The sequence below is a fragment of the Hyperolius riggenbachi genome, chromosome 5, assembly GCF_040937935.1.
Source record: "Hyperolius riggenbachi isolate aHypRig1 chromosome 5, aHypRig1.pri, whole genome shotgun sequence".
NCBI lineage: Eukaryota > Metazoa > Chordata > Amphibia > Anura > Hyperoliidae > Hyperolius > Hyperolius riggenbachi.
The window spans coordinates 25,149,454-25,164,445 of NC_090650.1; the positions used below are offsets into that span (position 1 = coordinate 25,149,454).

The following is a 14,992-nucleotide window of genomic DNA, read 5'->3' on the forward strand; positions in this document are numbered from 1 at the left end:
AGGGCAGGGAGTGGACAGAGATGGGAGGAGGGACGAGCAGAGAGCAGAAATGTTTGCACGTAATACCCACATGCTGAAGTCATATGCTTTACATATATTTCACCTATATGTTCATCTGTACACTTTGAAAGAAAAGGTCGCACAGTGAAAGAAAGCATTCCCAGAAGATAAGTGCAGCTGTTTAGTGCCGAGTGCAGGAGGATTATATTGCCTTTCAATCACACTGTCTGCAAAGTTACTGAGCTGTGCTGAGCCAAAAGCTTCCAATGTGATCACTGTGCAGCACTACGGAACAGCCAGCCTATAATCAGCAGCACATTGCAGCCAGTATGTGTTCTCTACACATATCTGGCAGTGGCACCCATGTCCTCTCTACCTGTCCCTGCAAGGCTGAGTCCCCTCCAACAGAGCGATCCATCTCTGCTCTGCTTCCAGGACCCCGCTTTCCCGCTGAGAGGGGGCATGTCGCTCCTGGCCCCGCCCCTTTTGCGATCCGAATCACTCATTTTGATGATTCGGATGATCGACTCATAAAATAGATTCGGATCAAAGATCCGAATCGTTCATGATCCGGACAACACTACTGCACTGCCTGCTGCTATTTGCCCGAATGTTGCCCAAACTATGAGAAAAGGTCCCAGGTGGAAGAACACAGTGACTGAGCACCACAGTGGCACCCCATAGCCATGACTGCAACCGGTGCTGTGAGCATCTGCAGCCTTCTGGTAGGTACGCCACTGTAGCCACAAAACACCAGATTTAAAGAACGGACCCGATATCAGAAGGAAGGAGTGAAGTAGTAATTGAGGCCCCCTTACAGCTCTGGCCCCCCTGGAGTCACAGGGACTGCTCCCCTGTAGTCACGCCCCTAGTTTGGGTTTATTTACAGGGGGTGTCTTTTTTTTCATAAACAACAATCTATATTTAGGGCCCATTTCCACTACAAGCATGCAAATTCACATGCTATTTTCTGGATGCAAATTTGCACGCACTTGTGTCTGTTTTTTGCATGCAAATTCGCACGCGTAATTCATGATTTATTTTAGGGATGTTTTTTTGTTTTGTCTCTATTAACATAAGCAAAAAATGGATGTGAAAACGTGCAAATAACGCAGGTAAAACGCGCATGAATAAGCCATGCAGCATCCGAAAATTTGTAGCACTGCTGTCCAGATTTTTTTCTGCATGCGATTTCTGGATACAGTGGAAACCAGCCCACTGAAATACATTGCTATGTGAATTCGTATGCGGCTAAGCCACACAAATTTGCATCTAGTGGAAACGAGGCATTATTCTTGAACGAAAAAAATATCAACATTTATTCAAATATAGCCATGTCATCACATTCTGGAACATCATCCTAAAACTCTCCAAACTGCAAATTCCATCTTGAATTTCTCATAATTTTCTCAGTTATTTCCTTTTTCCATGTACGGCAATCTACATGTATCTAGACAACAGGGAAGAATTGGCAGCGCTGCTAAACCAGGCCGCATCTTAAAGCGGGATTGTCATAAAAATCAAATTTTAACAGCAACTGGTCTGAGTGTATTAAGTTATAAAGATGCATTCAAAACTTTCAAAACTTTTTCTGCTGTTATGATTTGGAGTTATCACATACTTTACACTGGCCCTTTAATAGTCAGTGCCAAACAGTTGCATGCTGGGGGTTCTATTTATCTATAACATATTCCTCCACTGCCATTTATTTCCCTGTCTAGCTGCCTATCTGAAACATGATCTTCTGCTCACTTGTGTTTACAAGCAAGGCTGAGGTGACTCAGCAATTGGAGGAGAAAAGCAAAACAAAAGTTAAGGGCAGAAATGACATCAGGATTTAGCCTCATGCCGAGCATACACGTCTCGTTTATTGCGCCTGATCGAGCCAGAGGCTCGATGCCGGCGCATCCCCGCTCGTCCGCAAGTGCGCGCAGATCGATTGCCGCTCGTCCCGGCGCTGCCTTATCGCGCTGCCGGGCGCAGGTCGAATGGGATGATCGAGCCAGCTGAATATTATCATCAGCTGGCCGGATCAGCTGGTCGATACACGGTACAGAAACGTACCGTGTATCCCCAGCATTAAACTGTGGGCAATAGACACCAGGAATAAAATTCTCTTCTTTTACTATATAAAATTCACTGAAATCAAAATGTGGACTGTACAGTACATGTGTTATGCAAGTAGATCAAGTATTTATCTACTTATAGATGTGTTTTTTTACCTGGCATAGTATGGCTAATCCTACTGTTTTAAATGACTACCAACAGAGGTGTGCAGAGACCCCTAGAGGAAAATACACACCTTGGGCTTGATTCACAAAGCGGTGCTAACCTACTTAGCATGTCTAAAGTCTTTAGACGTGCTAACCAGGGTGCTAAGTAGGTAAGCACCGGATTTCTCAATCAGATCGTGCGCAAAGTTTTGCGCACAAAGTTTTATGCGCGTGCGCTAAGTCCCATAGGCTTTAATGGGCACTTCGCGCGGAGCGCCCTGCGCTCTGTGCAGTGCGCGTGTAAAGTTTTACACGCATAAAGTTTTGCGCGAAAAGCTAGTTTAGACGTGCTAAGGGGGTTTTCACAGGCGTGCTAACAGTTAGCACCGCTTTGTAAATCAAGCCCCTTGTATTCAAAACAGATAATAAACTATGCACTAAATCCCTAAACTCTGAATAAAAATGGTATGCAAACAGGAAATTTCATGAAATAGTGTGGTGTGTACAGCATCCTATATATGACTGCATGGCGGTGTGTGTACAGCGATCTATATACACAACAGGGCTAGTTACAGCACGGACCCAGAGACAGGAGGCCGGGGATGGGGCCAGGGAGCCGAGTGGGGCGGCGTGTGAGCGGGCGGCCGGGTGTGCGTCGGGTGAGCGAGTTGGCGAATGCGCGGCGGGTGAGTGGGCGGCGGCAGCGCGGCATCGGGTAAGGGGCGGGCGCACGCGGCGGGTGGTGGGAGCGCGCGCGCCCAGAAACACAGACCTAGAGCCCGTTTTTTAATGGCCAGGCCTTTTTACTAGTCATATATATGACGGCATGTCGATGTGTGTACAGCGCTCTATATACACTACAGGAGGTGACAGCAGCATATGTACAGCTTCCTATATGGGAGGATGTGACAGCCTATGTCTTGTATACAGTACGGGGCATGGCGACACAAGTACAACATCCTATATAAGCTGGTGTGGCGGTGTGTGTACAGTGCTCTATATATACACCACAGGAGGTGACAGCGAATATTCCACTTCCTATATACAGGGCCTGGTGGGCCGGCATATGCACAGCATCCTACAGTGGAGGAAATAATTATTTGACCCCTCACTGATTTTGTAAGTTTGTCCAATGACAAAGAAATGAAAAGTCTCAGAACAGTATCATTTCAATGGTAGGTTTATTTTAACAGTGGCAGACAGCACATCAAAAGGAAAATCGAAAAAATAACCTTAAATAAAAGATAGCAACTGATTTGCATTTCATTGAGTGAAATAAGTTTTTGAACCCTCTAACAATAAAAGACTTAATACTTAGTGGAAAAACCCTTGTTTGCAAGCACAGAGGTCAAACGTTTCTTGTAATTGATGACCAAGTTTGCACACATTTTAGGAGGAATGTTGGTCCACTCCTCTTTGCAGATCATCTCTAAATCCCTAAGGTTTCGAGGCTATCTCTGTGCAACTCTGAGCTTGAGCTCCCTCCATAGGTTTTCTATTGGATTAAGGTCCGGAGACTGACTAGGCCACTCCATGACCTTAATGTGCTTCTTCTTGAGCCACTCCTTTGTTGCCTTTGCTGTATGTTTTGGGTCATTGTCGTGCTGGAACACCCATCCACGACCCATTTTCAGTTTCCTGGCAGAGGGAAGGAGGTTGTCGTTCAGGATTTCACGATACATGGCTCCGTCCATTTTCCCGTTAATGCGATTAAGTTGTCCTGTGCCATTAGCAGAAAAACACCCCCAAAGCAAAATGTTTCCACCCCCATGCTTGACGGTAGGGACGGTGTTTTGGGGGTCATAGGCAGCATTTTTCTTCCTCCAAACACAGCGAGTTGAGTTAATGCCAAAGAGCTCTATTTTGGTCTCATCAGACCACAGCACCTTCTCCCAGTCACTCACAGAATCATTCAGGTGTTCATTGGCAAACTTCAGACGGGCCTGCACATGTGCCTTCTTGAGCAGGGGGACCTTGCGAGCCCTGCAGGATTTTAATCCATTGCGGTGTAATGTGTTTCCAATGGTTTTCTTGGTGACTGTGGTCCCTGCTAATTTGAGGTCATTCACTAACTCCTCCCGTGTAGTTCTTGGATGCTTTTTCACCTTTCTCAGAACCATTGACACCCCACGAGGTAAGTTCTTGCGTGGAGCCCCAGATCGAGGTAGATTGATGGTTATTTTGTGCTCCTTCCATTTTCGAACAATCACACCAACAGTTGTCACCTTCTCTCCCAGCTTCTTGCTAATGGTTTTGTAGCCCATTCCAGCCTTGTGCAGGTCTACAATTTTGTCTCTGACATCCTTGGACAGCTCTTTGGTCTTTCCCATGTTGGAGAGTTTGGAGTCTGCTTGATTGATTGATTCTGTGGACAGGTGTCTTTTATACAGGTGACTAGTTAAGACAGGTGTCCTTAATGAGGGTGACTAATTGAGTAGAAGTGTTTAACCACTCTGTGGGAGCCAGAACTCTTAATGGTTGGTAGGGGTTCAAAAACTTATTTCACTCAATGAAATGCAAATCAGTTGCTATCTTTTATTTAAGGTTATTTTTTCGATTTTCCTTTTGATGTGCTATCTGCCACTGTTAAAATAAACCTACCATTGAAATGATACTGTTCTGAGACTTTTCATTTCTTTGTCATTGGACAAACTTACAAAATCAGTGAGGGGTCAAATAATTATTTGCTCCACTATATATATGACGGCATGTCAATGTGTGTACAGCGCTCTATATACACTACAGGAGGTGACAGCAGCATATGTACAGCTTCCTATATAGGAGGATGTGACAGCCTATGTCCTGTATACACTACGGGGCATGGCGACACAAGTACAACATCCTATATAATATAAGCTGGTGTGGCGATGTGTGTACAGTGCTCTATATATACACCACAGGAGGTGACAGCGAATATTCCGCTCCCTATACGTAGGGCCTGGTGGGCCGGCATATGCACAGTATCCTATATATGAGGGCGTGGCAGCCTATATTATTGGCTATTTAATTTTTTGATTCTTTTATTAGACAGAAAACCCGCACAGCATGTTCTCCAACCCTCTGTGCCATTATTCACTGAAGAGAAATGAAATGCTGGTTTGATTTTGCTGAGTTATTTCCACACGCTGTACTCCGGTGACTGCGCTGGGAAAAGCTGCTTTATAATAGAAGAGGCTGTCAGAATCCATATCTCCCAACAGCTAAATATTGATTGGCCTTTTATGTCTGTATATAGACGTGTCACAGCTGACAACGGGTGACATTAATCTCCAGAGACGCGAGGCGGCCGCTCCCCCTCCCATCACCCATCTCTTCTGAGGAGAGCAGGGATATCATCACACAATGCCAATCTGACAGTCTATGTTATGTTATATGTAGAATATTCACTTGCGTTTTATCTTACACATAGTCACAGGGATCTCTTGTAGGGCCTGATGAACTAACTAGCGATAATATTGCCATGTGGAGAAAGCAAAGTGCGCAGCAATATAACTGGCAGCAGTGAATTAGGCTGCTAACACAAATAGGGGTTGATTCACTAAACAGCGTTATTGAATAGCGCTTGGGCGCTACATGAATTATGCGCGTCATTGTGTGCTTTAAGTTTTACACGCGTTAAAACTACACAGTAGGCCAGACCCGGATTTACATCACAGGAGCCTATAGGCACAGATGTCCTGGCACCTTAGACTTCACCCTCCATGAACCTACAAACCATCACCGAACCGCACCCCTAGTATGCTGGCTGGCCCAGCTGTCACCTCTCCCTTACTTCCCTTGCCTGTCATAGGTAGCTACAGGTGCCCCTTAGCATTATGTAGCCAGAAGTACCCTCAGTATTAGGTAGCTAGAGGTGCCCCTGACTGAAGGGAGGTCTTGTCAGAGGAATGCCGAGAGCTGAGGGAGTAACCGCTCATTTACACTCTGCTCGGGACTCTGCATAGGGCAGGAGGGAGGCACTAGGGAAGGGGAGTGAGCCGCCTTTCCATCATCAGGTGCCTGTAGGCACGTGCCTACAGTGCCTTAAGGTAAATCCGGCCCTGCAGTATGCGTTAAAACTACACAGCGCGCATTACAAACTGTACAGCGTGCGGTGGGGTAGACAGCGCTCATTCCACATGTACAGCGCGCTCTGGGAATACACTTTACAACTGCATAGAGCAATATACGCGCTGGAACTATATAGCGCGCATTACTTTGAACGCGTAGAAGTTTACGTGCGTAATGATGAATGATGCAAACATTTTGATCAGGTGGTACTCCTTAACATTTGTCATCTGTTTTTGGCCTATATAAGCTTTGTGCATCAGCAGCTGCTTCAGAATAGTTTGAGACTGGGCAAGTAAGTGTTATTTGTTTGTATGTGTCCTTTACATTTTTCAGCTGTTTTTGGGCTACGTGTATTTTTTCATTTTTTGGAAGTAGTAATTAACCCCTTGAGGACTGCAGGGCTAAACCCCCCTAGTGACCAGGCCATTTTCAGTAAAATTGGCCACTGCAGCTTTAAGGCCAAGCTGCAGGGCCGCACAACACAGCACATCAGTGATTCCCCCCCCCCCTTTTCTTCCCACCAACAGAGCTCTCTGTTGGTGGGGTCTGATCGCTCCCCCCATGTTTATTTTCATTTTATAAATGTTATTGTTGTTTGTTTTTTTTAAATCCCTGTTTCTTTAAATCCCTTCCCTCCCTACAGCCAGTTAATTATGGCGATCGGCTGTCATAGGCTCCTGCCTATGACAGCCGATCGCTCTCTTGTCCCCCAGGGGGACAGCCGTGTCACACGGCTGTCCCCAGTGCAGCGCTGCTGCTGACATTCATCTGCAGATGAGATCCACCAGGATGGATTTTCAGATCTGCGGATGATTGTCAGTATTGTCTGATCTTTAGATCTCATAGACTATCATTGCAATTTGCAGGAATGGATTTTTGGCAGGAACTGATCTTTTGCAGATACTGATCTGTTGCATGTGTGCAGCATCTGTGTGTGCAGCATCTTGCAAAGATTTCTGTCTGATGGGGAGTTCAGCTCCATAGAATAGACTGTGTAGAGTATGGCTCTCATACTACATGAAGGGTGGTAAGATTGGTCTGTGATCTTTCAGTTTCCAAAGACTATAGTCTGATGTGTGTATGAGAATGAGCCTTAACAGTCTCCCGAACGGCAATAGCCGCTCGGAGACTGAAGGCGGGGCGGAGCTCCGCCCCCAAGCAGGAGATGCGCGCGCAGCCTGCGCACGATCTCCTGCAAAACAGAGCCCCAGGACTTTACGCCAATTGGCGATAGGCGGTCCTGGGGCTGCCGCCGCGGCCACACCCCTCAGCGTGACGCGGTCGGCAAAAGATTAAATTGTGTTGGTCATATGTACAATGCCAAGCAACCATAACTTTTATTAATAGTATATCACTGTAGGCAATGTAACATGTGCATACTGTGTAGCGTGACTTCTGTTGTGTGCTGTGTAATGTGTCTGATATGAATGCATACTGTGAACTTTGATGGTATAGTTAATCAAATGTTATTGCTGACATAAATGTTTAATGCAAGACACTGTGAAGCTGCAGCACACTGCTGGGGACACTGTTAGGCCTGGAACCCACTGAAATCAGCAAATGCGAAACGCTACCGCTAGCGTTTTGTCTCAGCGGTTTGCAAGCGGATTCATGCGCGTTTTCGGTCACGTTTTGCAACATTGTATTTGTTTTCTCAGCGGTTGCGTAGCGTTTTGCGTTTCACGTTTTTATCCTGATTGGTCCTGTGAATTATTTTTCATTTTGTTACAGTGTGCTGAACCGCAAAACGCTAGCAAAACCGCTCAGTTTAGGTTTTGCTGAGCGTTTCCGCTAGCTTTTCAATACTTTACATTGAAGCGCTAACGCTCCCAAAATGCTGCAGGTCCTGCGTTTACGTTTCTGGGAAACGCAAACGGTCCTGTGGAAGTTGCCCCATCCATTAACATTAGCCCAGCGTTTTGGCAAAGTGCTAGCGTATCGCAGCGCTGCCAAAACGCTGCCAAAAGCGCTCCTGTGGGTTCCAGCCCTAAAGCTGGGACACAGTGTGTGCTGGAGCTGCCATAGAGGTAAAGGACACAATTGGTCCAGGGCCCCAAAACTCTGCAGGGACACCTGCACTGCCAGTCCACAAGTTACCTCTCTCCTCCTGCACCCTAGGTTCCCACCATACGGAACATATATTTACATGATGTTGGCCCCTTACAGATGCTTGAATGTGCTTCATCACATAAATTCGTATTTATGACATTTAAAAAGTATGAATAGTCCTGGACAAATGTTAATTTTTTTTAATATATATTTTTGTTTAAATTTTCCTTCAGTGTTGGAACCGTTTGAGGTTTGGCTGGATGAGTGCATGTTAGGTAATGAATGCTAACTTTGCAATGTTTTCAAAGCATGCACTATTAAAACTACGCACTATATAAATTAATAACACATAATTTTGTATGCGTGTAATTCATTAACGGCGCAAACTATTACGCACAAAAAAAACATCAACGCTCTTTATTATTTCACTACCGACCCAATCTAATGAACTCTACCGCTCTACCGTACCTGCTGATAGCGCATAAAGCGTTACGCCGTACGCGCATTATGAAATAGCGCTGTTTAGTGAATCAACCCCATAGTGCGACCCACAGTTCTTGAGTAATGTGTGTGAGTGGCAGTACTCTTCAAGTAGTACTGGTAATATTGCCATGTGCTGTGCCCACACAGCAATATTACTGCTAGTTTGTGCATCTGGCCCTAGTGATGAAGCTCTCGGAATTGTGATTGTCCCTGGAAATGGCAAATCTCTAATGATGAGGTGAGTTATATACCGTGAGAATGATGAGAATTTGATTAACCACTTTGCATCCAGGCCTTGTTTCCCCCTTATGGACCAGAGCAGTTTTGACAGTTTAGCTATGTCCGTATTTAATAAGAAATAACTTTATCCCTACTTATGACACAGAAATGAAATATATATTGTTTTCTTCAAGACAAAGTAGGCTTTCATTGTATGCCATTTTTTCCCTCAAATAATTTTGTTTTCTATGAATTTTAATGGGGAAAACCAGGAAAAAAAATAGAAAAAACATTATTTTTCAGATTTACCAATTCCAGTTTAAAAATAAAAAGTGCTACTGTAGATAAAAAACACAAATTTTGTTTGGCTATTCTTACCATTTTAAAGTGAACCAGAAACGAAGCACCCTCATGTATTTTACCATATATATCAGTAAGAACATTAGAGAAAACACCTACCCTGCTCTCCGTTTCATCCTCACTGCTAAAAGTGTCTGTTATCAGCTGTGATAAGAATCCCGGACTGAGCATTCAGTCTGGCTTTGCAGGGAATAATTATAGCTGAGTCATTATAGCAGAGCCACAAGGGGGCAGGCTTGGGCTTGAAAAGACACCAGAGAAGACAGGCTCAGCTATAATCTTTCCGTAGCAAAGCTAGACTGAGTGCTCAGTCGGGGATTCTTATCAGAGGTGATAACAGTCAGATTAAACAGAGAACAATGAAACAAAGAGCAGATTAGGTGTTTACTGTCATGTTCCCACTGATTTATAAGGTAAAATACAAGAGGGTGCTTCATCTCTGGTTCTCTTTAAATGGTAAAAATCAATCTCATTAGCTCAGGAAACATATATTCCCGTTCACCAATTAGTGCTGCATCAGATAGTGCCAGATATGTGCACAGGAGCAAGCCCAGTCCTGCACAGCACTGCTTCTGCTACAAGACTTATATCTACTGACTCGCGACTTAGATGAAGTCACAGAGGACGTAGATATACTGTAGTGGTGGATAAAGTGGTTAAGATGCAATGGGGCTCTAGGCAAGGTAGTAGGTTTGTGGCCCCCTTGTGGTCCTTTTGGTAAGGTGACATGAAGAGAGGTCAGAGAAGGTGGCTGGTGGGCCCTTTGACACCTACGAAGCCTGAAGCACCTGCCTAGGTTACTTGGTGGACGACCCTGCTCTTGTGGGAAGACAAATTGGCCCTTATTAAAGTTTCTCCTAGGAGATAATGTTTCTTTTTCTGTTTTTTTGCAATCTGCCATGAAAAAGTACCAAAACGTAGGTGAAAAAGAACTATCAAAATAGTTATGAGCATTTTTCTTGCTTGCTGGTGGCTTAACCATTTGAGGACCGCAGGCTTACACCCCCTGTGTGACCAGGCCGTTTTTTACAATTCAGCACACTGCAGCTTTGAGGGCCCATTCACACCTGAGCGATTAGCGGGCGATTTCCGCTAATCACTAAAGCGCTAGCGTCTAAGGAGCGGAGGAGACGCCAAGCAGACACGTGGAAATTGTTTTATGCGCATATATGCTGGAAGACTGTAAGTGCACTAGGTTTTATATTTTAAGAAATAAAACGGGGGTATTGGGCACAGTGACAGGGAGGGGGGTAGCTGGAGGGGAGCGCAGATCGGGGGACCCAGGTGAGGGAGGGGGGTCTAACCCCCCCTCCTCACCACTGTGCCCAATACCCCCTTCCTGCCCCCTACCCCCTCCAGCTCGGCGGCCCCCTCCCATGGCCATGGGGAGGGCGGCCTCTCATAAGTTTGCCTCAGGCGGCAAAAAGTTTAGAACCGGCCCTGATTATATATTGTGTGAAAGCACACTGGGTGCTAAATAAGTATCCTGGAGCACTGGTGGTGTGGAGTGTGTATTTACCATACAGTATCACACTATTGCTGTGCATTTTTTCTCCCATGTCTACATATGAGTACTGAAGATATGCTGATGAAAAGCGCGAGGATATTATGGCAAGGCCACAAACGCATCTGCTCATCTAACTTGGTCGGCCATATGATCTGGTGAGGGTATATGACTTTAATGTTTTATGAAGGTATCATGAAGGAACTATCGTCAAGAAAACTGTGTGGGACTCTGATGACATTACTGTGACCCGGAGACTTTTTACGGTTTTAAGATTTGGGTAGTGTGAAGCACTAATGTTGTCAGAACTGGAAGGGATCACTGTAAGAAGAAAATGGTGAGCTTCTGAGAGGAACTGATGGCAAGGTGACTATGTAATGTTCATTTGAAGTTACCTCATGTGTTTATTTTAAATAATTTTACTCAGTACAGGTTCTCTTTAATGGTCGTTGGCTGCTTTTTTTAAACGATCGTCATTTGAAACGATCGGGGAACGATAGTTTCAAACGACTATAGTCGCATGTGTGTACGCACCTTGAGGGCTCGTTTCCACTATTGCGGTGCAGAATCGCCTGGATTCCACCGCTGTTGAAATTCCATGAATTAGCATGCTGATGCGAATTTTTGCACGTTTTTTGCCGCGAATTCGCATGCGAATTCGCATAGGTGAGGGTATATGCGAAATTAACCATGTCACTGCCTGTTTGAATTACATTGGTACCTATGCGAATTCGCATGCGAATTCGCATGAAAATTCGCATACCATAGCCGCATGCGAATTTCCTATTAAATACATTAGCGGCGATTCGCATGCATTCCACTCGCAGGCGAATTCGTTGGCTCTTTTGTGCGTTTTTTTACCGCTGAAAAAAACGCACCTCAACAACGCTACAGTGGAAACAGGCCCATCCACTTGCATTACATGTGCGAATCTGCATGCGTTGGACGCATGCAGATTCGCGATAGTGGAAACGAGCCCTGAGACCTGTTACCTATGACAGGCAAGAGCAGTAAGGGGAGAAGTGACAGGCAGTACACTTGTAGTGCAGTTTGGTGAGGGTTTGTAGGTTCATAGAGGGTGAAATCTAAGGTGCCAGGACATCTGTGCCTATAGGCTCCTATGAGGTAAATCCGGGCCTGCCAATCCACGTTACTTGGGTAAAGCGCATATTGCTAGGGTAACATTTACATTACTAAGATAATAGTTTTAGCATTATTTGTGCAAGTAGCATAATGCCCGTCACCCTAGCAACACAGGCTTTACAGAAGTAGCATAGATTGCGCTAATTGCGCAACACATCTTACTTAACTAGCATTAAAGGGAACCTAAACCGAAGGGTGGGAAAAAAAAGAGTTTCACTTACCTGGGGCTTCTACCAGCCCCCTGTAGCCGCACGCCGTCACTCACCAATCCTCCGGTCCCTCGCCGCGGTTAAGTTTCGTTTTGCCCCGACTGGCCAGTCGATGGCCTCTACATTTGTGTGTTGTTTCCTCATTCAAGCTCCTGCCACCGGGAGCATCCTGCGCAGGCGCAGTAGGAGAAAATCTCCTACTACGCCTTGCAGGATGTGCCTGGTGACAGGGGCATGAACAAGGACCCGAGCAGCCAGGGCCACACAGGCGCAGTGGCCATCAGCTGGCCAGCCGGGGCAAAACAAAACCTAGCCATGGCGGGGGACCGGAGGATTGTTGAGTGATGGCGTGGGCACAGGGCGGCTGCAGGGGGCTGGTAGAAGCCCCAGGTAAGTGAAACTCTTTTTTTTCCCCCTTCGGTTTAGGTTCCCTTTAAAGAGAAGCTGTAACCAAGAATTGAACTTCATCCCAATCAGTAGCTGATACCCCCTTTCCCATGAGAATTATTTTCCTTTTCACAAACGGATCATCAGGGGGCGCTGTATGGCTGATATTGTTTTGAAACCCCTCCCACACTGTGATGTCAGGACCATGGTTCTGACATCACACTGTGGGAGCCTTGTTGCATTGTGGGAAAAATACAGCTGGTTACAGCTGTTTCCAACTGCCAAAAAAGCAAGCAGCAGCTCGTTCCACTGACATCACCTGCCAGCAGTAAAAATGTCACCATGGGATAAATGTCAGAATGTAAATCAGGGAGAGGAAAGATTTTACAATGGGCAAACACTGACTAATTCATTTATACGTAATTATTGTAAAAATGAAGCACTTTTTATTACATTATTTTCACTGGAGTTCCTCTTTAAGTAATGTTAAAACTGACATGAAGTACCTACATGCAGTTTTACCGCTATTCAGGGCATATGCCTCCATAGGCATCTTCTGAGCAACAACATTGGAGAAATTACATCGAAGACAGATATACTGAGCAGTTATAAGATTGAAACACGTCAAATGTTTTTACAGGTTTACTTTGCTTAAAGCGGATCGGAGATGAAAAACTAACTATAACAAGTAACTTGTCTATATATCTTATCTAAAGTTTAGATAGTTTACACAGCAAATCTAGCTGCAAACAACTTCAACAGTTTATGATTATTTATTCCTATGAGACAATGACAGCAGCCATGTTTTGTTTGTCACATTACACACAGGCAAGCTGATCTGCATCTCCAGCCCTCAGCCTGTGACAAATTCAGTCCCCTCATCCTCCCTCCTCCCCTCTGTCTCTGAAATCTGTGGCTAGCAACCTCCTCCTCCTCCTGCCCAGACTGAGCTCCCATAAGCCCTTGCTACAGTGCCAAGGCACTCTGAAAAAGCTGTGGGCTAGGCTTGTTTAGTTTATAGGAAATTAGAGTATTAAAACAAAACAAAAAAAGTATTTGGCTTGAGGAATGCCCAATAAACTATATGAAAGGAACACAACTATGCAATGAGTAAAAGTTTATCTCGGATCCACTTTAACACGTTTTGGAGACAGGTTCATTTTAAGAGGCCCTGTAGTGACAAATAGTGGAATGCAATCAATTATTCAGGATATTCACTTTTATGGTCATTCTCCTGGTTTCAGAATCAGAAACACTTATTATATCTATATATTGCTGTATATTGATATGTAGCCCCCACCCTCCTAAGGATGTTTAGCCTAGGCCATTTAGCTATGCACAATTCTCCTCCAAAAGCATTCTGGGAGACCAGGCATTATTTTCACTGGCTTCAGAACTCTCAGTAAACAAACATTCCGCAGTGATGCACCTGACAGCAGTAAAGATGTCACCACCTGGGATAAATATCAGAATGTAAATCAGGGATTGGAAAAATATTACAATGGGCAAACACTGACCAAATAATTTATAAATTAATATTGATCAGCTATATTTTGTACTGGCTTCTGAACTCCCAGCATACAAACATTCTGCAGAGATCGCCTGCCACCTGTGGTAAATTTCAGAATGTTATTCCTTACATTATCTTATTACAAAAGATAAATACCCAGACATGGTGGATGAAAACCACGCTCTATTGTTCTCTAGGGAGCTGTCTTCTCTTTGCCGCATATCAGAAACAAGAGACCTTATTTTGTATTTGAAACCCAATAAAGAAGATCATAAATGAAAAGTTAAACACCACATGACATGTTCAGAGCACAGAGCTCTACAGCTTCTGAAAAGTCCCGCCTAGACTATGAGAATTCCCCGTCTGACCTACCTGAGCTTTAGATTGGCCATAAACTCCTCCATGGTCACATTATCCAAAAGGACAAAATCGGCTTTCCCGAACTCTAGGCTCTCCTGTTCCGCCATGCTGGTCCGGCTGTATACCCAGTGTTAGGGGTGCGAGGAGGGGGGCTAGACGGGGCAGCAGAGGGGGAGCCGCCAGTGTTGAATGATCACATACAGACGCTACAAGAGAGTCTGACATCAGCTCACTGACTTCCTGATGTGGTTTTAGGCGGGGAACGTGCTTGTCACAGAAAAACCTTCAAGGGAAACTGACAAGAGAGGTGACAGCAGAGCCTGCACATTGCTGTACACAGATAACACTGACCACAACTGACCACACACTGCAGGCACAGGAAGAAAGGTCCACTCCAATGCTGGCCGGGCCTACGTCATGCCATGGACCCACTGACTGACGTATGGCCTAGGCCAGTGTTTCTCAACATTTTATTGGTATGTACCCCTTTTAAAACCCTGTACTC

General features: G+C 45.1%; 1 protein-coding gene across 1 annotated transcript in view; it reads right to left on the bottom strand.

The window, feature by feature from the left end:
* LOC137518023 (unconventional myosin-Ig-like) overlaps positions 1–14,689 on the bottom strand; it is a 221,986-nt gene extending 207,297 nt beyond the window's left edge. The window contains exon 1 of the mRNA XM_068235194.1: positions 14,500–14,689. Coding sequence (XP_068091295.1) covers positions 14,500–14,594 — 95 coding nt within the window. The 5' untranslated portion in view covers positions 14,595–14,689. The remainder of the gene's footprint in view (positions 1–14,499) is intronic.
* Positions 14,690–14,992: the final 303 nt, after the last annotated feature.